Source organism: Phyllobates terribilis, unplaced genomic scaffold (assembly GCF_046119375.1).
Source record: "Phyllobates terribilis strain yellow unplaced genomic scaffold, ASM4611937v1 Scaffold_2__4_contigs__length_985480577, whole genome shotgun sequence".
NCBI lineage: Eukaryota > Metazoa > Chordata > Amphibia > Anura > Dendrobatidae > Phyllobates > Phyllobates terribilis.
Genome location: NW_027362762.1, coordinates 443,855,750 through 443,882,607, shown reverse-complemented (window position 1 = coordinate 443,882,607; position 26,858 = coordinate 443,855,750). Strand labels below are relative to the sequence as shown.

General features: G+C 41.6%; 1 protein-coding gene across 3 annotated transcripts in view; it reads left to right on the top strand.

Moving 5' to 3' along the window:
- The window catches only part of ULK2 (unc-51 like autophagy activating kinase 2), a 112,054-nt gene that overhangs the window by 49,232 nt on the left and 35,964 nt on the right, over positions 1-26,858 (top strand). For all 3 annotated transcript variants that reach the window (XM_073665471.1, XM_073665470.1, XM_073665472.1), the window contains 6 exons: positions 3,050-3,223; positions 5,302-5,375; positions 9,684-9,785; positions 10,834-10,892; positions 11,733-11,815; positions 24,623-24,673. In XM_073665471.1, the coding sequence (XP_073521572.1) occupies positions 3,050-3,223; positions 5,302-5,375; positions 9,684-9,785; positions 10,834-10,892; positions 11,733-11,815; positions 24,623-24,673 (543 nt within the window). The remainder of the gene's footprint in view (positions 1-3,049; positions 3,224-5,301; positions 5,376-9,683; positions 9,786-10,833; positions 10,893-11,732; positions 11,816-24,622; positions 24,674-26,858) is intronic.

The following is a 26,858-nucleotide window of genomic DNA, read 5'->3' as shown; positions in this document are numbered from 1 at the left end:
TTTTATCATGAGAAGTTATAAGAAACTTTGCTCCATGGTTTTCTTTTAGTCTAGACAATGAAAAACAACATTGATTCAACATATACATTTTTCTCTACGTGACTTTTCTTTTATGATTTGTGGTATTCATTGCTGCTTTTTCTACTAAATTTACGTGGGTTGATGAATATTGCAAAAAAATCAAATATCCTCTTGTTTTGTCTTTTACCTTTTTTAGAGCAAAAACTGACCTGATCCTTTAAAGTGTCACATGTTTGTCTTCAGCTGCTCAAAAATAAAATTAAATGGATATGCTTTACTCCATTTGTGTACTGGTGTACAGTTGCTGAAAAAAAAAATGCCATATTTTGAAAAGTTGCAAATGATGAATTAAGAATTTGGATAAAGTAAACCACACCCACAGTGTAGAACAAAACAGACACAAGCAAGTTAGGATAACTACAATTAGCTTAAATGGTGCAAATTAAAGGGTTATTCACACAACAACCTTATACTTCACAAAGCCAAGTAAATGCACAGTTCTTGTTAGTATACAGACTAATCCCAAAATGAAGAGTCTTTCTTATACCTATGTGCCTGTTTTCATCTTGGTCAATTCTTCTGTGTTTGGTCCCGTACATGACTTTGCCTGAAGGATTTTACCTTCTGCCATTTATATCCACACAGCTACATGTGTTACATCACTGATCTCTTAACTAGTTTCCAGTAGAGCTCGACTGTCCTGAACTCCGCTGTGCCTCAACTTCAAGGATTAAAACAGCTATTTGTAGCAGGGCTGAGACAAGCATTGCTAAGCTGTGTTTGATGCTTTCTGCTAACAGATCACCTTTGCTGAAGCTGAACTGCAGATACTCCTTTGTTGAGCAGAAGATTATCCTCATCATTAGTCTGTCTGCAGCAGGCATCAAACACCGCACAGCCTTGCTCATCTAAACTCTGCTGTGCCTAGTTATTTCAAGCTCCCTAGTAGAGTAGAGCAGAGTGCTGGACAGTTGAGCTCTGATGGAAACTAGCTGACAGGTCAGTGATATAATACACATGTACCTGTGTTGATTTAGATGGCAGAAGAAAAAATCATTCCGGTAGAGTTGTGTACTGGAGCTTATAGTGCACAGAAGCATATTGTGTTGGAAAGGTAGGAAACACTGTCAATGGTGGAAGGACAAGAAAGCTATATTGAAAGCCAGTTTCAGAGAGACTTCACAGCACATGCTCGACCAGGATCAGTGGATCTACATCAGGATGGATCGAATGGCAACTCTTAGGTAAATAGGGCCTGGATGGGTATCCATAGGGGGTGATATGTGTAAAACGGGACAGATTTATCAATGAAGAAATATAATAATGTTCATTTAAAGATTTATTAATTTGTGGCTATATAAGACCACATTATGATTTTGGGAATAACACTTTAAATAATGAATAAATGCACCAACAGTAGTCATTATTTGAACCATTTTTACGCTAGAAAAAATGTGCAGAGACACTACTGAATCGGGGACATAGAATGCTTCTGGCTATATAATCTGATGAAAGACCGTATATAGGAAAAAAAAAATCTGAAATGATAAATTATTGTTCCCAACCTTTACATTCATTCTCCACCCATGTGCAGTGGCCGAATCCCTTGAGAAGCGAGGGTCAGGTGCCCACAGTTTGACCCATTTGCATTCCTTGTCACAGTAGAATGAGGCCAAATTTGGTGTTTCTGAATATTTTAATAGCTCTGGAAAGTGGTAACCTATTGGTGTTGTCATTTCATAACATTGAACACTCTGTACCCACACATGGTAAAATATTCACAGCCTCCTTCAAAATCGAGTACTTGTCGGAAGACGTTTGTGCCTGTGTTTTTATTAATTCGTTTTTGTTTTGTTCATGGTTCTGGATGTGAGCTCTGGTTGCAATATGAATGCGGAGCCAACAGGCTGTCCTTACATAACCCAGCTACACACAGGGCTTGGCGCTCGCTGGCAGCAGCAGTGTCAGGCTAATGCTGCATGAAAGAAGTCAACAATTCTGGAAGCACAGAGACATCCTCTTTTCCTCAGGGAAAATCAAAGAGGTGCCCGAGACATGAGTGGCATAGCCGTCTTCTGAAAGGGCACAGGAGACATACTTTTAAAGTAAAAAAAAAAAGTCACTTCTCTAGTCTGCCACAATGGTCTACTCACATCTAGTAAAGCCAGTCACATCCCCGGAGATTGATCCGGAGATAATGTGACCCAAATCTATCGGGATTTTCCATTTTGTTGTGTCCTGTTACATAATGTATTAGTTAAGACACTTTTTTGTATTTTATTTTGTTGGGGTGCATTGTGTTTTTGTGTTTTATTTTTTTTTTGTCTTACTAATTTGGTTGCATGGTATGTTAGAAAAGGAGGAGTAGATAAAATGTAAGGCTTATTGGTAGAGATGAGTGAATCGGAGGCAAGTGAACCGCATCCTAGCTGCTGGAATCCCTGGTACCGCTTCTGTTTGGTAGACCTGGCACAACATGGATGCATCTCACCACAATGATAACTTCACACTGGGCCTACCGCTCAGAAGAGGTTTCTGGTATTCGGGCAGGTAGACCTGGGTTCACAGGGCTCCTGTGCGGCGCCCACAGAGTACGGACGTCACAGCTAGACTAGGGTCCTGCAAATTGATTCACTACTCTAATTACTAGGTATTTAACTTCAGCTTGCCCAATACATGGCTTTTTTTATTAATCATTTTTTTAAATACCCAGTGGAAGCTAAACCCTTGTACAGTTAATGCCATTATCCTGTAGACTATAAGTCAGCGAGGGCAGGGCCCTCTCCCCTCCTGTGCAAATCTGCCAATTTTAGTTTTTCATTGTAATTTATATTTGTATTTTCTATGTAATTCCTTTTCACATGTACAGCAGCATGGAATCAATGTTTCTCTAAAAATAAGTAATAATAATAATGTAGATTAAAGGTACCATAGGCTAAAAATTCTAAATCTTCCTAATGTGATCGCTCCATAAATAAGGTTTTATGTTGGCTTTAATCACATATTTTTCCATTATTTTACAATGCAGCCAAAGGAACCTTGAGTGAAGACACCATACGGGTCTTTCTGCAACAGATTGCAGCTGCAATGCGGGTGCTACATAGCAAGGGCATTATCCACAGGGACCTGAAGCCGCAAAATATACTTCTCTCTTATGCTAGTCGGAAGAAGTCAACTTTTAGTGGCATCCGGATAAAGATTGGTAAGTAATTATTGAAATCTGTATTTAACTAGCATGTTTTAAAGTTACTTTTAAAGTCACCATCAACCCTAAAATTCATTTTGGTAACATTACATTAATTCAGAGTGACTTTAAAGTGGGTGTCCACCCTGCTTAATCATGTCAGGGCCCCATAGAAAATAAAAACAATCATATACAAAACATTTCCCTGCCTGTTTTTAAAAGCTTGTTTTACCTCACAGAAAGGATCAGCTGTGATCCCATGCTGTAATGTCTGTATATTCTTCTGCTTCCTCCCCTGCCCAGGAGATGTGGTATGATCAGACCATGTTCCTATACAGTCAGACACAGCCATTACACAGTACACAGCAGGGGCACATTTATAAGATTATCTCAGCACAGGAACATTTTATTTATCACATCCAATTGTGGAAGATATTATTATTCCAAGATCTATTGATTAAAATATACTTTTGTTCGTGGGAAAACCCATTTAATTTTATGAAAGGCCATCATATTCTTCCATTTGCATGGAATACAAAAATGTGTTGCAGAAATAGTACCATGAATTATTTACCGTAACTAAAAGGGTTGTCTCACCGTTAAGTCCTATTTATTGTATAGATCATAAAAAACTAATCACATTTTCAACTTACATGATGTTTGATAAAACATCCAGGGAAGGTATGACCTTTACTAGTATAGCGCCACCTGGTGTGTAGTATGTATGGCAGTTTGCATGTCCCTCCAATGAGCTGATGCACACACGCCCGGTCACTCTTCTCAGAGCCAGACCTCTGTCCACTGCAGAGTAACTAGCAGAAAAAAACTATGTGTTTATGTTAAGTCAGTGTGAACAGGATCCAGTTGAAAAGCCATCGTTGCATTGTCCAAAGTTAGACAGGAGTTATACTCCCTGCACAGTGTATAGGAATAAGAAGTGAAATCACTCTTCCACTTTGTGCAAGGAAAGAGCTCGCTGGTTATAATGATCGCAGGCATTTGTTGTGAAGAAGAATTGGCAGTTCTTTGCCATGCTGGGTAATTACCAGTGATTGTGATTTACATTTGGCATTATGCTGCAGTCCAGTACATTTTTTCCTAGTTTTTAATGCTTAAAAATGGCAAATTCTAAAGAAAACTACATGGGATATGTAAAGTAGTCACACATTATAGCTTCCTGATGGTTATTTCTAGGACATTGGGGACAATGATTGCAATGCTGTAAAAAGCAATTAGAAAGTAGATTATAGCCTGTTCCAAATGAGATTACACATAAACAAATACAGCGAGCTCGGGCATATGTGTACATTGTATATATGAATAGCCAGACACTGTTCATATGTGCCTTCGCATGCTCGTGTTTAGCAGCCTTCACCTACACATTTATTTACTGTATTGGGTCACTATTGGTGTAGAGCAGGGATGTCACACTCGAACACAGAGAGGGCCAAAATTAAAAACTTAGACAAAATCGCGAGCCAACCAGTATACAGAATAAGGGGCCCCACATAGTCCTCCATACAGAATAATGGGCCTCACATTGGCCTCCATACAGAATAATGGGCCCCACATAGTCCTCCATACAGAATAAGGGGCCCCACATAGTCCTCCATACAGAATAAGGGGCCTCACATAGTCCTCCATACAGAATAATGGGCCTCACATAGTCCTCCATACAGAATAAGGGGCCCCACACAGTCCTCCATACAGAATTATGGGCCCCACACAGTCCTCCATACAGAATAATGGGCCTCACATAGTCCTCCATACAGAATAAGGGGCCTCACATAGTCCTCCAAACAGAATATTGGGCCTCACATAGTCCTCCAAACAGAATAATGGGCCTCACCTAGTCCTCCAAACAGAATAATGGGCCCACATAAGGGTGGTGGTTCTGGTTTCGCGGGCCAACTAAAACCACCCTGCGGACCAGATGTGGCCCATGGGCCAGAGTTTGACATGTATGGTGTAGAGGTTCCATTAATGTATCACTTTCACTGTGAGCTTTACTTCCCTTGAAACAATTGCCTTTTTTGTTTATGTTGGTGGTTTATGTGGATTCTCATGCACTTTTTTTTTCTTTTTCTCTGTTCTAGCGGACTTTGGCTTTGCACGTTATTTACAGAGTAACATGATGGCTGCCACATTATGTGGATCACCAATGTACATGGTCAGTAGAATTTTTCCTAATTTTGAATATGACAATAATGAACATTTGCCTTTAAAACCGTAGTCAAACATGCTTATACTCATATTTGCTTAAAAGGTGCCACTTTACTAGTTACAAATCGCTGAAATAAACTCTGCAGAGTAAGGACTTTATTTTCACAGTTGAATTTCATGCCTAGTATTAATGGGTTATACCCAAAAGATGAAATTATTCCCCATCTAAAGGATAGGGGATAACTTGCTAATCACTAGGGGTCCAGCTGCTGGGATCCCCAGGGATCTCTAGATTGGTGCTCTGGTACCCTGAGAACAGGTCTCTGAAGCCCCATCTTGAATGGAGCGGAGCTGCACATGCACTTCTTCTGCCCCATTCATTGTCTGTGGGAACAGGGCCGAGCATGCGTATCTCCACTCCGTTCAGAACAGTACCAGAGCCCCAATCTCGGGGTCTCAGAAGTCGGACCCTTAGTGATAAGAAAGTTATTCCCCATCTTATGGATAAGGGGATAAGTTGATTTTTCATTTTTTTTTTTATACAATCCCTTAAGTTTCCAGAAGCCTCGAAAATCTTGTAAAAGTTACGTTGCTCACAGAGTGCTCGTCAACAAGCTGGGATGTTACACTGGTCAATATGTGTAACTATATGGACATGCTTCTTATAACGCTTATAGACCTGTTAACCAGAGAGACACAAACATCTAGTTTCTACAGGCACATACCATGAAAAGACCCTGGAATGTAACCTGAACCATTGTCTCCTGCAGCCCCCAGACTTAATTATATGTTACAGGCTGCCATTTTCTCACCTGTCATTTCCCTGCATAGCTTGCCATATAATTAAGATATCATTTGAACGATGGCTATTACTCCTCACTTTACCATAAACATGGACGCTCCCCTGAGCACGCATGTCTTTTTCAATTGGAGATGGTTAACAGCTGAATTAGTCTTGTTAAACGATCCAGTATAGCCAATTTTTCTTTTTTTTTTTTTTTTTTATGACATCTGTCATCAGGGAAGGGTCAGAAGACCCCCGTATACAGTAATCAAAAGAGGACTATGAAATTAGCTGGTTCAGATGACTTTTACCTAATGTGTATGCCAGTGTACACTTTAAAAGCCTCTGGATCAATGGTGGGCAATTAATTTTCCCAAAGGGCCATATGAAAGACCTTGCCTGTGGTGGAGGGCCAAACCAATGGGCTGAAATTAACTCTACTCAATATTAATATGAATATATTTAGAATTATTTTATATTAATATTAATTATATCACTTTAATATTGAGCACAGTTAAGTATGCTGACACCCCTTCTATATACCATGAGCCCGCACACAGCCCCCCTATATATTGTATGAGCCCGCACACAGTCCCCCTATATATCGTATTGATTAAAATATACTTTTGTTCGTGGGAAACCCATTTAATTTTATGAAAGGCCATCATATTCTTCCATTTGCATAGAATACAAAAATGTGTTGCAGAAATAGTACCATGAATTATTTACCGTAACTAAAAGGGTTGTCTCACCGTTAAGTCCTATTTATTGTATAGATCATAAAAAACTAATCACATTTTCAACTTACATGATGTTTGATAAAACATCCAGGGAAGGTATGACCTTTACTAGTATAGCGCCACCTGGTGTGTAGTATGTATGGCAGTTTGCATGTCCCTCCAATGAGCTGATGCACACACGCCCGGTCACTCTTCTCAGAGCCAGACCTCTGTCCACTGCAGAGTAACTAGCAGAAAAAAACTGTGTTTATGTTAAGTCAGTGTGAACAGGATCCAGTTGAAAAGCCATCGTTGCATTGTCCAAAGTTAGACAGGAGTTATACTCCCTGCACCGTGTATAGGAATAAGAAGTGAAATCACTCTTCCACTTTGTGCAAGGAAAGAGCTAGGACATAGGGGACACGGGCTGCTGGTCTACACAGCCCCCCTATATATATCGTATGAGCCCGCACACAGCCCCCCTATATATCGTATGAGCCCGTACACAGACCCCTTTGTACAGCATGAGCCCCACATAGCCCTCCATATACAGTATGAGCCAAAACAGTCCCCTATATGCAGTACGATCTACCTTACAGCCCCCCTATATATAGTATGAGCCCCTATATACAGTATGAGCCCTTATATAGCCATCCTATATACACACATTCACACATATATGAAAAAAACAAAAAGCGTACCCCGATATTGTTCCCCCGGCGCTGTGCTCCAGGCTTTGCTGTGTGCACTGATCACCGCACAGCAGACACTATGTAGTAGCATCATCGCGTCTGTTTTACACGCTGGATGATGGATGAAGGCGTCGGTGGCCCCTACTCCACCATTATATTCACTGCTGTCTGCATCCTGAGGATAGCTGCACTTTGCCCAGGTCTGCTCTAGATGAAAGTATATGGATTTTATTCTGATATTTGCGGGAAGGACAAACTTTACTATGGACTAAATAGACTTAAAGCAGATCTGTCACCAGATTTCACATTACAAACTGCGCACATTATTAAATTGATTTCTTAGACCTGATGGGGCTGGTGTACATTCTTTGGAAATCCATGTCAGTATAATTCTCTAATGAAAATGAGCATTTTAGTTAGAGCTAAGCTTTCACAAAAGATTCTACATCGATTGACATGAATTTTTAAAGTCAGTACACCAACCTTATCTGGTCTGAAATATCTACTTAATAATATATCCAGTCTGTATTGTGAAATCTGGTGACCGATCCACTTTTATACATTGACACCTCCATAAGTACTATACACAGTCACCACTCCATATTAATAATTAGTTCCTTCATTTATTGTGTATCAGAGATATTGTGTCCTGCAGTATTTGCTCAGAGAGCGCAGTGTGAGCTTTGTGACTCACTGTCACCTGTCAGTCTTGTGATAATGGCAGAGTTCACACACGAGTCCTGTCTGAATTCCCAGAATCCTGTTAAGGATTGCTTCTTGTCTTTTGTTCTAGCAGCGGATGGCGTTCTCAGGACACAGACCCGCCATACACAACACCTTCTGACGTTTCAGAAGTTTAATAAGATGAATGTTACACTGTAATATTTGGAATATGATGCTTAAATGGGGTTATCTTGGATTTTGAGGGGTTTTTTTTTTTAGCTATGGGTCCAAGAACTTTCCCAGCAGGTAGTTGCTAATTACCTGCATGTTCCGCCCTGCGCCGAACTCTTCCCGCTCAGAGCATGTGCTCCTGTTTGCAGCTGGTGGTTATCTAGTAAGGGGAGGACTGCTGCACTGTACTAACTTTTGGGTTAATTTAGTATCTTTTTTTTAACAATGTTAATGGTATTCAACATTCATATCTATAGTAGCTTTTTGTATATGTTTCTATGACTTTTTAGTAGTCCAGAATATTTAAATGTTCTTACTTTGGATTAAATGTGTTGTCATACATATGAGATCTTGGAGTGCCCTCTTATCAGAGCCCCTGTTTATAGGCTACTGCAGAAAATGGCTAGCAAATTAAATTGATCTGTATACGGTCGATCGCATTAACCTGCACAGTAACATGTAATACCACACTGCTTGCAGAGATCAAGTAGTGGTAATTAACTAATGGAGACTTTCGACACCCTTGGTAAACCTCTAATTTCTCTGGGGTTGTGAGAGGCCAAACTTGTGTAATTCAGCCACATCTTTTTAGACTTTTTACTGTATGTTCTTTGACACCTTATTAGACTATTGCAATAGCAGTTTGGTGTGTAACAAGCCCATAGGAGTTTTTAAAGGGAACCTGTGACGAGAAAAAATGCTATTAACCTGCAGATATGGGGTTAATCTGAGCTTCATTCCTCCCGGTTGCATTCATGTTTCAGTCATAGGGGGCAGCGCTGACTCAGTTTCAGTCACCGCTCAGTGTATAGAGCGCAGCAACTGTAACCGCACCATCTGCAGTGAATGACAGCCAGCTCTAATACTGATCCTGCTGTCAGTCAGTGCCAGGGGAGCGGTCACAGCTGCTGCGCTCTATACACAGAGCGGTAACTGAAGCCATGCCCGCACCACCCCAATGGCGCATACCCGAACGATGCCAGAGGGGGGAATAAACTTAATTTCCTCCCGGCAGCGGGGGTCTAAGTGCAGGCGTCACACGGTGTCAGAACGCTATTAACCTGCAGATTAACTTCATATTGCAGATTAATAGCTTTTTTTCACATGACAGGTTCCCTTTAAAGATACAAATATTATTCTATTTTACCCATATTTCATCATATTTGCTGTGTCTGTAAATATATTGCTACATTTCCCAGATAACAGTCCATTGATTTACTTTTTAGGCTCCAGAAGTTATTATGTCTCAACATTATGATGCAAAGGCGGACCTGTGGAGCATAGGGACGGTGATTTATCAGTGTCTGGTTGGCAAGCCACCTTTTCAGGTAACCACAATCTTTAATACAGCTAGATTTATTGTCAGTAGATAATAATTTGCCGTCTGTGGTTTTAGTTATAGGGTATAATAAGTTTGATTTGCAGTTCTTGGCATCCTCTTGATACCACAAAGTGATATTTACTATTAATAAGAATGCACCTTTGATATGAAGTCTCTGCATTTACATGACATGCTGGTATCTACCATTGAATACAGAAGGATATATGTTCATAGTCTTTAAACTCTGCCACTCCATTGCTAAGCCCATATATCTTGCATTTACTATGATTTGTCATAGGGTTTTATGCTAAATTATTCCCCCTGTTCCCAGCCGTATCATTTTCTATTCCATTTCTATATCATTTCCACTAAAATTTAGTCTAATTTCTGCTTTCATAGATTTGTCAAACTTCACAACGCATATTACTAGATTGATGAAACTCCTCTGCCAAATACTTTTTCACAAAGGTCATGACTGCCTCGCCTTCCAGTATAATAAAGGCATTCAGTAGGAGTCAGGCTATTCTGGAAACATTCGGGGGATAGTTTTAAAGTACAAAAATTGGCGCAACTCCTGGTTTTGACTTGCATATACTGATCCAAAATACTGACGTGAAAGTGGTGTAGAAGCAAATCTGTTAGCCCAAAGTGACAGTAGATCCGAAGCACAAAGCCTTCCAGGGGATATAGATGCCCCCTATAAAAATCGCACCTCTGGTGTTCTAATTAGCATGTGCAATTAAACATCAGTTTCTGCAGAAAGGAAGCAGCAATTAGAACACTATTCTGCCATTTTTATAGGGGTTATGTCCCCCCACAAGACAATGGGCTTAATTTATACTGTAAGTTTATGTTGAAAGACTTCCTTTAAAATATTTGCACAAGCTATAATATTTATAATATAATATTTCTGTGGGTTACATCATACAGTCACGCTATGTAAGCTCACATGGCATATTGGACTGCTTGTTCATTTAATGCCCTTTTATGCAGCTTAATTGGCTATTCTTGTTTAACTGCATAGATATATGAAGTCTACCTATTCTTTATGACAGGCAAATAGCCCTCAAGATCTGAGACTGTTTTATGAAAAGAATAAGAACCTAGTTCCAAGGTACTGTCACATTTTAATATTTCAGACATTACGGGGGATTTCGTAATCGTATTGCGACTTTTCCATTGCAAATTACCACATTAAAGGGGTTATGCGGGACTATTTTATTTTTCTCTTGTGGGCCTAAGAATTTACAGGTAGAGAGTTGCCAACTACATGTCTTTTGTGCCTTGTGCCAATCTCTGCCAGCTCAGAGCGGTCACGGACTGCCCGCCTGGTAATTCTATGTCTTCTGATGACTTCACAGCGACAGAGCAGCTGCTCTTTTCCCTTCCGGCTTTGCTCTGTTTACGGAGCGTCGCTTTCGCTGTCATGCTGATTGACATCCGGTTCCCCGCAGCATAACTGCGGGGAGCTGCCTGTTAGTCAACACGTCAGCAATCACGCCTTGTCGACAGCAGCCCGAAATAGGAAGAGCTGCTCTGTTGACGTGAAGCAGCAGAATCACCTGCAGGAGCGGTTTGTGATCGCTCTGAGACATCGGCGAGCCGAACAGGCAGGTAGTTAGCAGCTACCTGCTTGTCTGTCTGTTTTTAGCCCAAAAGGAAAAAAAATAAAATGGCCCCCGATAGCCCCTTTAATCAACCAGGCGTGCCATGGTGATGAACTGGCACAGTATCTGGTCCAACCTGATGATGTTTTCCACTAGAACAAGAGTAGTGGAAAGTGTCAGAAATGGACTAGTGATCAGGACAGCTCTGAATCTCCAACCAATTGTATTAATACTAATGTTCTGTGAGCAGCAAGCCCAGTTTGGACTAATGTGTCCACAGAGTGTCTCATTTACCTTCCTATAGCATTTTAGTTGCAGCTGACGTTTTCTATTATGTATCATTACAGCATTCCTGGAGAAACCTCTGCTTATCTATCCGACTTGTTGCTGGGACTGCTCCAGAGAAACCAAAAAGACAGGCTAGATTTTGGTGAGTTTTTGGTCATGACTTCATGACGTGGTTTTCTATCTGTGCCCAAAATATTCCAGTGGTGTGAATAGGGAGTAAGGGATTGACTACAATCACAGTGTGCGTTAATTAAAAGGAAGTCTGTCGGCACAAAATGACTGTTCAGACCAAGCACAGGTGCTCGGTGCACCCTAGTAGTGATTGAGCAGTTCAGTGCACCTTCCCACTTACTTGTTTTCCATTTTCCTCTGTCCTCCTATAAAGCCAGATCTGTCAACCAAAAAAGAGGAGAGCAAGATCCAAAACAAATAAGTGGATAAGTGAACTGTGTGTCCTTGTCAAGGCTGCATCAAGCACCTGTGCTTGGTTTGAACAGTCCTTTTGTGCTGACAGATTTCTAGTAACTTTAGCAGAAATTCATTAGGTCAGATTGAAGTGTAATTTAGCTTTGTATAGATTTTTTTCAGAGAAGCCCAAGACGACCCTTGATGCAAACAGATTGTGTACAAGGGGTTGAATGTTATTTAGCTCTGTACTAGTTGCTCCCGTCCTGACAGACTTGAGTTGTCCTTGTATTAAAAGGCCAAAATGCAATGCCAAATTTCATGCCTGTGTGCGGCCTCACCCGGAAAAGTCTGCTTTTTGACGGGATGCCAGGCTGTATTCTGGAGCCAGGTGTCTCTAATTTAAACTTTCTGCTTAAACTGCGCTAATCAGAAAGTAAATGGGTTGAAGGTGAAGTTAATATGTGGTAATAAAAGCCACAGACTTCCCCTTTTATGCGTGTTGCATTTTGCTCACACACAGAGAGGAGCTGTCAGCATACAGATGAGCACAGTGTGTACTGTGCATGGTGATTATCGGCTGAGTGACAGCTCTGGGTATGACGGTACAACGCGGCATCATGGATAAAAATAGTGCTTCATATGGAGCACAGCAGAGGAAAATGTACTCCGTATGGTGTTCGGAAGAAATATTAAGGGGACACGCCGGGCCATTTCTTATTGTTCATAGTGTTGTGCCCTACACAGGATCATGTAGCTGTCACATTGTGTTCTATTGTTCATACACTTTACACCAGGCATTAATCTTCTTACAGGATGTAGCTTAAAGTAGAAGTCCAGCTCATGCTCCCGAATGCCATAGCATTAAAACCACTGACAGTGAAGTGAATAACTCTGATTATCCCTGCATTGCAGTTTGCTGCACACTGGTCCGTTCCCATACTGATCTCAATCCGTTCGAGCATTTGTGAGATGTGGTCATTTTAAAGGACCTAAAAGGGAATCTGTCACCAGGGTTTTGCTACCTCATCTAAGAGCACCATGATGTAGAGACAGAGACCCTGATTCCAGAGATGTCACTTACTGGACTATGTGTTGTATTTTTTTTTTTTTATATAAAATTGTTTTCTCTGCTGCAAATCTACCAGTTCTCTGAATGAGGAGCTCTGTATAACCCCCGCCCACAACACTGATTGACAGCTGTTTACACTGCATAGGCAGAAAGCTGCCAATCAGTATTGGGGGTGGGGATTTACAGAGCTCACGAATATTGAGAACTACATGGCAGCTGGTTTACTAGTCCTATAGTGATAATCTCCTTCTGATAAATCAATGATATTATCCAAACTGCAGCAAGCAGATTAGTATCTGACACATCACTGGAATCAGGGTATATGTCTCTACATTATGCCACTCTCAGATTAGTTGTCAAAAACCTGCTGACTGATTCCTTTTAAAAGATATGGATACCTTTTGGGGGCATTTAAATACATGTATTTTGGGCTACAACATAATTTTTTTTTTTAATAGTTTTTATTTTTTAACAATTTAAAAGTGTACATTCACATATGTTTCAGGTAATCACGTTCTAAAAGCAAGTCTAGATTCCAAGACACAAATGAAACTAAGCACATGGTCATATATGGAACTTACACCCTAAAAAAGCATACCTTTTAGTGTAGTCATCATTGCCTTTCCTGTTCAGAAACAGCCATTGTAATTTAATATGCAAATTAGGTTGCTAGGTGCACCATTGGCATGGCCAAGCGCCCCCTGAATTAACATGTCTTGCCACCTCCTTCGTATTTGATTGACCAGGCTCACTTGCCATAGCAAGGCCTGAACAGAATTTCATAGGAATGACTGACTGCAGGAATGGAGCTCAAGTCCAGAAAACCCCTTTAAAGAATTTTCTGCCAGCATGTAGGATGACATATTAGGTGCCAGATAACACCGTACACCATCGGTGGTCTTGTGGCGTATGTCTCAGCCGGTCTTCTGGCTGCCATTTAGATTTGTTTACTGGCAATGTCTTTATGAAGTATCTGGGCATTTAATCTTCATGTGGCTCCTCTATCCTATTACTGGATTGGATGTTATTCTAATTTCTGATTTTATAATGTAACAGTCTACATTTTCAGTAAAACCATTCATATTTTGTACATTTACCAGCAGAATTTTTTTTTTTTGGAGGGTTTTCTGGGACATTCATTGATGGCCTGTGCATCAATGTGTGACTCCTGGGGACATATAGGAATTGGGTTAATTTACATAGTAGATGGGTTGTAATTCTACCACGCTTAGAGAACCTGTCATCAGGGTTATGCATATTAAACTGAAGGTATGCCCATAATGGCGCTGGCATACTGATTTATTACATAGATCCAGTGAAGAAATCCGCAGCCTGGTTGTTTTAAAATCATCATTAGTGATGGCCTCCGCGCATTGGGGTGGGACTGTGGGTAGGGTCTTTGACTTTGTCACAGCCACTCCTCTGCCACTGGTGTCTTTTATCCTTTTTCTTTATTGAAATGTTGTGCCTGTGCCGTCCTAGCCGTGGACGACACTTGCACAGATGGATCTCACAATGGATTTAGTAAAATGGCGCCGGTAGCGGCGCATGCAACGTTTGACCTCCGGTGTTCTTCAGTAAAATGGTGACTGCGCATGCACAGATTGAGATCACAGCTCGTCAATGAGCCGAGATCTTAATCTGCACATGGAGCCATTTTCCTGAAGACTGGCAGGAGATCAATCTGCACAAGCGCTGCCCGCAGCTAGGATGACGCAGGTGCAAAATTTAAATAAGAGCATAAAGACACTAGAGGCAGCAGAGGGGCCGTGGCAGAGCCGAAGACCCTAAACACAGTCCCGCCCCATTGCATGAAGACCAAAACTTCTAATGACTTTATAACAACCAGGCTGCAGATTTCTTCACTGAATGTATGTATTAGATCAGTATAACAGCGCCAATGTGAGCACACCTTTAGTTTAATATGCATAACCCTGATGACAGGTTATCTTTAAGTAGGCAAAGCTGAAGAAGCAGCCATAGTCTGTATGGATAAGCTGCTGTGACTGCAGTAAGGAAAACATGAACGGGTGCAGCACTTTTTCTGTGCTGATCATTCTGGGTCAAACCTTTTAGGCCGAAGCATAGGCTCTCTATTGTAATGTCCTAGAGAATCCCTTTAACATTTAACTGTTTGTTTGTTGACATCCAGGAAGATGCAGATTAGTCAGTTGAATTTCTGTGCCCAATGATTTTGACTAGTGTCGCCACAGCTGCTTGGTAATGGCCCACTACTTCTCCCCTCCCCCCTTTTAGAACCCATGCATGCTCGGCCAAGTTGAGCATACATGTTTCTGTAAAGCAGAGAGTGATAGTGGTTGGCTAATAAGTGTTCAGCCAATTGCTATCTGATGGGCATGGTCAGCTGAGGAGTCAGGGTGAGAAATATTTATACTGTAACATTGAATGCACAGAGAACACCGCTTACAAATAAATACATTTTGTATATATATAGAAAACCCATTAAAACACTATGGGGAAGATTTAATATTCTAACTGATCCAGAATACTGGTGCACTTAACTTTAGCCATATTTATTATGTATTTTAAACACTTTTTGAACCATGCCAAATGGGCATAGCTTAGCGTGGAAAGGAGTTTGGATAAGATGTGACACTTCTGAAAAAAAATGGTATAAAGTAAGCCAACTAAGGGGTGGTATAAAGTTAGATGAAAGGGTCTAAAGTTGCTCCAAAGATATCCATCATTAGCTACTATGATAAATTGCATCCAGCCTTATTCTAAGCTATTTATATCTGCATGGTTTGTTATGATTGCTATCTATATACAGATCACAAAAGATTTAAAGGAAACCTCTCGGGTCCCCTAACACTTTTACTCTGCAACCATGACTTTTAGTACTTTATTCAGGTATTTCAGTCATATTTATTTATGTATTAAATTACATAAGAAAACGCAAAAACCAAAGGCACGGAGTGTGCCACATTAGTAAGTAATGGCAAGTAACATAGTACAATGTCCATATAGGTAGTCATAAGGAATGTGACGTAACCTCTTGACATTGAGCTCCGTAGTTATACTAAATTCTTAGCAACAATTATACAATAAAACCACCTAATCTAAAGTTTCTTTGTAACACCAGCCAAATATAAGATGTAAACCAAGAGAGAAGCTGATAGAGCAAGAAAAAAAGAGAAAGCAGCAGAGATGACACAGGGGAAGAAAGACAAGAGGTGTGGTGGTGTTAATCAGAATAAGGGTCCTGTGTTCAGTAATCCTCGATGTATGCCCAGTACGTGACAGAAGATCTAAAATTGAGCCAGTAAAACCAAGTCTTATAAAAACGGTCGTAAGAGTTATTAATAGTGTTGAGCATTCCGATACCGCGAATATCGGCCGATACCCGATATTACAGTATCGGAATTCCGATACTTAATTCCGATACTTTTACAATATCGAATACCGGAATCGGAAGTTCCCATAATGCCTGTGCTCTGCGGTGTCTCTGAAGGATGACAAGCTGGATGGCAGCGCTCAGCTGTGATCCAGCCTGTCATCCGAATGCCATCCCAGCGTGGGAGAATTCTCCTGATTGTTTAAAAGCCGGCGGGCGGTAAAAGCCGCCGGCTTTTAAACAATCACACAGCCCCATACTGCTTCCCCGCAGCCTCCCACCCCGATCCTGCGCTCCCCCCGCCACCTCACATCCCGATCGTAAGTTAGGACCGGGCGGGGAGCACAGCACCAAGGAGCGGGGAGCGAAGGACCCGGGCGGGGAAGCCAGCAGTGAAGACTTCACCGCCGGCTTTCCCGTTCTGTGCTTCGCTTTCCCGCCGGTTATTTCAAATGAACAGCTGCGGTATCAGGTGATGGTGATCAGTTGTTCATTTGAAGTAGCCGCGGTGCCCTCAGAGGGTTCATGTGAGTTCATGCTTCACTGCATTGCATGAACTCACATGAACTTTCCCACGGCCGCACAGGTCAACCACTCCTCCCAGACCATCAGCCCGTCATGATTAGTGTGTGCACGGTGTCTGTGCGATGTCTGCGGGTGTGTGCATGCAGGCAGACATAGGCCGATGTGACACTACTACTCCCATCGGCCTATGTCTGTCCCCCGTCCACTCGTGCCAGCAGGATCAGCTTGATGGGAGCAGTAGTTCCCATCAGCCTGATCCTGCTATTTAAACTGCCCCATGTGCTATTTTTGCCCCTATACACGTTTTTTTTGGTCCCCCAATAAATTTTAAATACATGTCATTGGTGGCCAGTGGTTACCTACAATAAATTAGTTTATACATTACCTGTCCCCGACGATCGCCACCTAAATAAAGTAAAAAATAAAAAACTACACCTATACTCACCTAGACACCTAATTCCCCGAAGCCATCGATCTCCTGTAATAAAATGTAAAATAATAAACCACAACCTTATCCTTACCCCTCCGTAGTAGTCCACGAGTGTCCCACGAAGATCTCCAGTTTAGAGCAGCCACATAGAATGTGACCGCTCTGAACCGCTGCCGCCGCTAGAATGGCGGGGCCGTAAAGCAGCCCCGTCATTGCATAAGCGGGTTCGCCGGAGTTCAGGCAGCGCTGCACCGGTTAGCTCCTTTACGGCCCTGCTGTACCGTGAGAAATTCCCACGGTATAGCAGTGCCGTAAAGGAGGTCTCCGGAGCTACGCTGACTGAATGCACTCCGGTGACCTCAGTCAGGGCTCATGCTGCCGGGAACGGACGTGTTCCCGGCAGCGTGAGCTTACAGCAGCCATGCACAGCTGTCACCATCTCCAGATGTGACAGCTGTGCATGGGAGATCAGCGCAGGAACGTGGACAGGTAACTATTTTTTTTTAGTAAACTAAGAATTAAATAAAATGGTGTGTTTTATTTCAAATAAATTATTTTTTTCTGGGTGTAGTGTGTGTTTTCTTTTTAACACTTTGTAGGTTAGTAATGGGGGTGTCTTATAGACTCCCATCATTACTAACCTGGGCTTCATGGCAGCTGGCGCTGACATCAACCCCAGCCCTATTACCCCACTGCCACCGCACCAGGGCACCGTGGAAGAGCGAGGCTAAGTGCCAGAATTGGCGCATCCTATGGATGCGCCATTTCTGGGGCGGCTGACGGCTGGTGTTTCTAGCCTGGGAGGGGGCCAATATTCATGGCACCCTTCCTGGGCTATTACTATCAGTCCCCAGCTGTCTGCCTAGCCTTTGCTAGCTATTAAAATAGAGGGGACCCCACATCATTTCTTTGGGGGGGTCCCCCATTTTAATAGCTGGTAAAGGCTAGGTATTCAGCTGGGGGCTGATATTAGTAGCCTGGGAAGCTCCGTGGGTATTACCCCCTTCCCAGGCTTCAAACATCTGCCCCAGCCGTCTGCCCAACCTCCGCCAGAGACTAAAATTATGGGGGATCCCACGCCAATTTTTTTTTTTTAATAAATCCATTATTTTAACACTAAATGACACTTGAGGAGTTAATAAAGATGCAGTCCCTAAATTATTATTTATTTTTTAATTAATTTTTCCCGAAAATTTTGACGTGAGCTTTGCCATATTTTTGTATGCCAGCCAGGTACAGCATCCAGGAACGGGCTGCCCCCAACTCCCAGCTGCCTAATTGTACCTGGCCGGACACAACAAAATAGGGAAGCCCTTTTTTATTATTATTTCATGATTTTCATGAAATAAGTAAAAAAAAAAATAAAAAATTACGTGGGGCTTCGCCCTATTTTTGTGTCCAGCCAGGTACAACTAGGCAGCTGGGGGCTGGAATCCGCAGCTCATGGAGGCCCAAGCTTTCTGGGCCCCACCCGCTGCAAATTGCAGTCCGCAGCCACCCCGGAAAATGGCGCGTTCATAGAAGCGCCATCTTCTGGCGCTGTACCCAACTCATCCAGGGCCCTGGTGCGGTGGCTCACTGGGTAATAAAGGGGTTAGGGCCAGCTTGGTATTATCAGCTGGCCCTAAGCCCGAAATTCATGGGGTCACGCCAATATTAGACATGACCGCCATGAATTTCTAGTAAAGTATTTAAAAAAAAAAAACACAACACCCAGAATAAAGTCCTTTAATTGAAATAAACACACAATTCTTTATTGTTCTAAATTAAACCATACTCACCATCACGCCCATTCCAGCTGAAGCCAACAATCTCCTGCAATAAAAGAAAAATAATAAAGCAACATCATCCTTACCTTCCCATGGTTCCCAGGACAGCTTCAGCTCTGCTACATCGAGATGACAGGCTTGACCGCAGCAGAACGCTGCCATCCAGCCTGTCATCCCGCGGACACTGAGAAGCGCAGGCATGCTTGCGCTCCTCAGTGTCAGGCTGTGACGGCATCCAGATGAACAGAGTCTCTCACGCTCACCGCATGCACAGGAGAATTCTCACACGCTGTCAGTGACGTGCATGAGGTGAGTTGAGTTCATTGTCGGCTCATCTGGATGCCGTCACAGCCAGACACTGAGGGGAGCGCAAGCATGCCTGCGCTTCTCAGTGTCCGCGGGATGACAGGCTGGATGGCAGCGTTCTGCTGCGGTCCAGCCTGTCATCTCGATGTAGCAGAGCTGGAGCTGTCCTGGGAACCATGGAAAGGTAAGGATGAGGTTGCTTTATTATTTTTCTTTTATTGCAGGAGATCGTTGGCTTCAGCTGGAATGGGCGTGATGGTAAGTATGGTTTAATTTAGAACATTAAACAATTGTGTCTTTATTTCAATTAAAGGACTTTATTCTGGGTGTTTGTGTTTTTTTTTTAACTTTGACTATGGGGTTAGTAATGGGGGTGTCTTATAGACGCCTCTCCATTACTAACCTGGGCTTGATGTCAGCTGGCATTATAAGCTGACATCAACCCCAACCCTATTACCCCACTGCCACCGCTACAGGGCAGTGGGAAGAGCGAGGCTAAGTGCCAGAATTGGCGCATCCTATGGATGCGCCATTTCTGGGGCGGCTGACGGCTGGTGTTTCTAGCCTGGGAGGGGGCCAATATTCATGGCACCCTTCCTGTGCTATTAAGATCAGCCCCCAGCTGTCTGCCTAGCCTTTGCTAGCTATTAAAATAGGGGGGACCCCACGTCATTTTTTGGGGGGGTCCCCCATTTTAATAGCTGGTAAAGGCTAGGTATTCAGCTGGGGGCTGATATTAGTAGCCTGGGAAGCTCCGTGGGTATTACCCCCTTCCCAGGCTTCAAACATCTGCCCCAGCCGTCTGCTTAACCTCCGCTAGAGACTAAAATTACGGGGATCCCCACGCCAATTTTTTTTTTTTAATAAATCCTTTATTTTAACACTAAATGACAAGTACAGTAATCAACACTGTCACTGTACTTCATATATATGTGACTGACATGTTTCTAGCTATCTAATCTATGTATGATTCTCTATTCCTTCTATTCTAAATTGTCGGGTACCGCTGCTGAATTGGCGGCCGGCTTTTTTAAAGAGACGGTGCATGAAAACACTAATATTTTTTTTTAATAAATCCTTTACACTAAATGACAAGTACAGTAAGCAACACTGTCACTGTACTTCATATATATGTGACTGACATGTTTCTATCTATCTAATCTATGTGTGAAGCGCTATTCTTTCTGTTATAAATTGTCGGGTACCGGTGTATGCCGCTGATGAATTGCCGGCTTTTCGCGTAATACATTCTACATTATTGTTAGTTGTTTTCCTTCATGTAGAAATAACCTACAAGGAAAGAAAGGGTTTATTTTCATTCCGATATTTGTGTCCCATTGACTTGCATTGGTTTCCGGTATCGGAATCGGCGATATCCGATACTTTTTGGGTATCGGCCCGATCCAATCCGATCCAATATTTCCTTTGACCAAAGAGGAGTCTAACGAGGGGGCTGACATGAGAGGGATATTTGTAAAGCTTTTGCTCATTCCCAACCCATGACTTTCCAGTTCCATTCCTACACCAGTCCAATATCAAAGACAGTTGAGAGGCAATGTAATAAGATCTGGAGTCGGGCAAAGCTATACCACCTGAAGATTTGGAGCGATGTAATATGGCTCTTCTAATACGAGGAGGTTTGCCAAACCAAATAAACTTGGCTTGAACCAATGCTAAACTCCTGAAGGAGGACAATGGAATCCTAATAGGGAGAGCCTGTATGAAATGCAGAATTCAGAGTAGAATGTTCATTTTGAAAATCACACTTCTCCCAAACCTTTCAGTCATGTTTTTTGTTGTTTTATACAACTGCATGTATTTGAGAAAATGAACTTTTATACATCAGCTCGCTGTATCGTAATGATCCCAGATTAGTCCGGTTGAAGAGTTTACTCATTGAGACTAGTCCGGGTTCAATAGCTGCAGTCACGACTGGAGAATGAGATTCACAGTCGCTGCACTGATGGCATCTTCATCTTACACTCTTCCCGCAACCTCTGTTCTGCTCTTACAATGGACTATTAGCGGAGCTTTGACCGGAGAAGAGCGGCGTCAGGAGGAGCACAGATAGTGAAAAAGCAGGCAGTGCGTGGACGTCGCTGCAGCTTCTGAACTTACCATATAATAATGCTGATGTATACAAGTTCATTTTACGCAAATATATGCAGTAGTATTAAATAAAAACATGACTAAAATGCCTGAATAAAGGACTAAAGGGTCATAAGTGCAGTGTAAAAGCAATGGGGGAACTGACATGTTCCCTTTTAAAGAAATGTATTTCTATAGCATTAGTCATATTTCATAATATGCCATTATATTAGCAAGCTATATATATTATAGGCTGATTGTTTGTGGCAGTCATCACTGAGGGCTGGAATATATTCTTTACTGGCTGTCACTATGGTTGAAGTGGCGACTTGTCATCTTCTTTGTAATCTGAACGAGCTGTATACAGCAAGGTGCTATTGGTGCTTTGCCACAAATCCAAGGTTTTTAAATAAAAGCTTTTATCCTCATGAGAACATTCTGTTCCGAGGCTTTATTGTCCTATCAGGAGATTCGGGGGCGTTGAAGGCTGATCAGCACAGTCGGTGTCGCAATTCTCTTCTATGACAACAGAGCAAGCAGCCATGCACACCTCGTCTTGGCTCCTTCTTCATGGAGTTAATTTAGTCAGCCTGTATGTCTGCCAAGATTTTGACGAACCAAATTGTTTGTTTACGTGTCTTGAAATAGATCTATTTAGCTAAAAAGGAATAAAAAGCATTTTTCAATATTGTATTACGACTTTCCCAAACCACAAAATCCTACAATATGTTTTCAGCGATGCTTTATATCTTTAGTGTTTTTTTTTTATTGTAATTATTACCTTTTAAAATGCATTATATGACTTGCCTATTAAAAAAAATTATTTTGGCTGGCGCTTATTATGGTATTTTTTCTTTTTTAGCATGGCTTTTTATGTTGTGCGAGGTCGTGATTACTGTGTACTAGAGTTTAATTATTGGATATGCAGATAGGATTTTTTATTTAGGCTCCCTATTTTTTCTCAAGATCCAGTAAACCAAAAATAGATTTGAAAACTTAAAAGAAAAACAAACATATTTTACACTATGCCGCTTAAAAGAAAAAAACATTTTTTTGTATGATATACTGTATATAAATGTTTCTTTATGCCGATTGGTAACTTCATTTACTTGTAGGCTTCACACTCAATACCTTTTTAATTTTGATTAGAGGTTTATGACACTTGAATTTACTGCAACCCTTTACTACTTGCCTGCTATTGTCAGGTAACGATGGTTACTGCAGGTTGTAGGCTTGTCGGAAGAGGTGGGTCTTCAGGCTCTTTTTGAAGGCTTCCATGGTAGGCGAGAGTCTGATGTGTTGGGGTAGAGAGTTCCAGAGTAGGGGGGATGCACGGGAGAAATCCTGTATGCGATTGTGGGAGGAGGAGATAAGAGGGAGTAGAGAAGGAGATCTTGTGAGGATCGGAGGTTGCGTGCAGGTATGTACCGGGAGACTAGGTCACAGATGTATGGGGGAGACAGGTTGTGGATGTCTTTGTATGCCAAGGTTAAGGTTTTGAACTTGAGTCTTTGGGTAATGAGAAGCCAGTGAAGAGATTTACAGAGGGGGAATAACGGGGGGACAGGTGGATCAGTTGGGCAGCAGAATTTAGGATAGATTGGAGGGGTGCGAGAGTGTTAGAAGGGAGGCCACAGAGCAGGAGGTTGCAGTAGTCGAGGCGGGAGATGATGAGGGCGTGCACTAAGGTTTTTGCAGATTCGGGTACGGATCCGGGAAATATTTTTGAGTTGGAGTCGGCAGCAAGTGGAAAATGGGCTTTTAAATGTGCTTTGAAGGAGAGATCAGAGTCATGAGTTACCCTGAGGGAGTGAGGTTGCGGGACTTAGGAGAGTGAGCAGTCATTGACTTTGATGGATAGGTCTGTTGTGGGGCTTGAGTGAGATGGAGGAAAGATGACAAATTCGGTTTTGTCTATGTTGAGTTTTAGAAATCGAGCAGAGAAGAAGGATGAAACAGCGGATAGACATTGTGGGATTCTGGTTAGTAAGGAGGTGATATCAGGTCCTGAGAGGTAGATCTGTGTGTCATCAGCATAGAGGTGATAATGAAAGCCATGAGACTCTGAGCTGTCCCAGGCCTAAGGTGTAGATGGAGAAGAGCAGGGGTCCTAGAACTGAACCTTGGGGGACACTGACAGAAAGGAACAAGGATTACATTGGACCAGAATGATTAAGTGAACAGTATGAAGAAACAAAGGAAGGATTAAGCTGATGATCCAAAGCATACCATCCAAATACTTTTAGCACTCAAACAGTTGTTTTAGATTCAATTGTATAAAAGAATTCTATACTAAGTGTGCTAAAAGTTCTTAAATGCTTGGTAGAATAAATGCAAAACTATTTTTATTTTTTAACACATTGATCACATAAAACTGACATTGTGTCCTTAAATATTTGAGTCATCTGCATAAAAATCTGCTGTTTTTTTTTTTTTTTTTAAGAATAGTGTCACCTTTTACGCACAATAATGTGTGAAATTCGTAAGTAAAGACACATTTTCTTCTAAAAATGAGGCGAGGACGAGAAAGAAGCATTCTCTGATAAGATATGGTTATCTTATGGTTAGCCTTGCAGCGCTGGGGTCCTGGGTTCAAATCCCACCAAGGACAACATCTGCAAGGAGTTTGTGTGGCTTTCCTCCCACAGTCCAAAGACGTACTGATTTAGATTTTGAGTCCCAATGGGGACGACGATAGTCATGTCTGTATAGTGCTGTGAAATTAATGACGCTTTATAAGTGAGTAAAATAGAAAAATGACAAAGTTTCTTATTTTCATGTGTATTATTGATTTGTTAAAGCTACGGTTACTCTTGAACATGTTCCTTAGCCCTGTGCCAGAACTTTTATTTTAAAAATGAAATTCCTATTTTACAGATGTCAGAAGTCTTGTAATGCCAAGTAAAAGTAGAATATGGACTTGCACTTTAATCATATGATCCGCTAGCTGGCTGAGGATACACGTCCACTAATACACTATTTATTTTCTTTTTCTACAGAGGGATTTTTCAATCATCCTTTCTTAGTTCAGGTGTCTACAGTCAAAAAGTGTAAGTACATACTTTGGAGGGTAAATATTGATCCGTCTTGTGGTTAGTAATAAGCCTGCCAGATGTACTCGAAGTGAAAATTCTTGCAGGTCTTGTCGGCTGATTATTATATATATATATATATATATATATATATATATATATATATATATATATATATATATATATATATATATATATATATATATATATATATTAGTACAGACCAAACGTTTGGACACACCTTCTCATTTAAAGATTTTTCTGTATTTTCATGACTATGAAAATTGTACATTCACACTGAAGGCATCAAAACTATGAATTAACACATGTGGAATTATATACTTAACAAAAAAGTGTGAAACAACTGAAAATATGTCTTATATTCTAGGTTCTTCAAAGTAGCCACCTTTTGCTTTGATAACTGCTTTGCACACTCTTGGCATTCTCTTGATGAGCTTCAAGAGGTAGTCACCGGAAATGGTTTTCACTTCACAGGTGTGCCCTGTCAGGTTTAATAACTGGGATTTCTTGCCTTATAAATGGGGTTGGGACCATCAGTTGTGTTGTGCAGAAGTCAGGTGGATACACAGCTGATAGCCCTACTGAATAGACTGTTAGAATTTGTATTATGGCAAGAAAAAAGCAGCTAAGTAAAGAAAAATTAGTGGCCATCATTACTTTAAGAAATGAAGGTCAGTCAGTGCGAAAAATTGGGCAAACTTTGAAAGTGTCCCCAAGTGCAGTTGCAAAAACCATCAAGCGCAACAAAGAAACTGGCTCACATGAGGACCGCCCCAGGAAAGGAAGACCAAGAGTCACCTCTGCTTCTGAGGATAAGTTTATCCGAGTCACCAGCCTCAGAAATCGCAGGTTAACAGCAGCTCAGATTAGAGACCAGGTCAATGCCACACAGAGTTCTAGCAGCAGACACATCTCTACAACAACTGTTAAGAGGAGACTTTGTGCAGCAGGCCTTCATGGTAAAATAGCTGCTAGGAAACCACTGCTAAGGACAGGCAACAAGCAGAAGAGACTTGTTTGGGCTAAAGAACACAAGGAATGGACGTTAGACCTGAGGATATCTTTGCTTTGGTCTGATGAGTCCAAATTTGAGATCTTTGGTTCCAACCACCGTGTCTTTGTGCGACGCAGAAAAGGTGAACGGATGGACTCTACATGCCTGGTTTCCCCCGTGAAGCATGGAGGAGGAGGTGTGATGGTGTAGGGGTGCTTTGCTGGTGACACTGTTGGGGATTTATTCAAAATTGAAGGCATACTGAACCAGCATGGCTACCACAGCATCTTGCAGCTTCATGCTATTCCATCCGGTTTGCGTTTAATTGGACCATCATTTATTTTTCAACAGGACAATGACCCCAAACACACCTCCAGGCTGTGTAAGGGCTATTTGACCAAGAAGGAGAGTGATGGGGTGCTACGCCAGATGACCTGGCCTCCACAGTCACCAGACCTGAACCCAATCGAGATGGTTTGGGGTGAGCTGGACCGCAGAGTGAAGGCAAAAGGGCCAACAAGTGATAAGCATCTCTGGGAACTCCTTCAAGATTGTTGGAAGACCATTTCCGGTGACTACCTCTTGAAGCTCATCAAGAGAATGCCAAGAGTGTGCAAAGCAGTCATCAAAGCAAAAGGTGGCTACTTTGAAGAACCTAGAATATAAGACATATTTTCGGTTGTTTCATACTTTTTTGTTAAGTATATAATTCCACATGTGTTAATTCATAGTCTTGATGCCTTCAGTGAGAATGTACAGTTTTCATAGTCATGAAAGTACAGAAAAATCTTTAAATGAGAAGGTGTGTCCAAACTCTTGGTCTGTATGTATGTGTATATCTATCTACTATAAATATAAATATATATATATAATTTATTTTTTTTTCGTTTACTTGGGCCAGTTAAAAAATGGTGAATGGCAATAGATGCTTACCGAGTTGTTGTCCTCAATTTTCTTTCATCCCAATTACCTTTTTTGCGAATTGGTCATTAAACTTGCCGCAGTTGACATGCCCCTAAGTTTACAGGGAATATAATAATGAACTGTTCCCTGCATTGTCACATCAGCACATGACACTTATGCTGCCCAATCTGGAGCATTGGACAAAGGAGAAGACAAGTAAATGCTGATGATGGATTTAAGAATTCTTGTCGCTTGATCAAAAGAATGGAGTTAAATACCATGGAA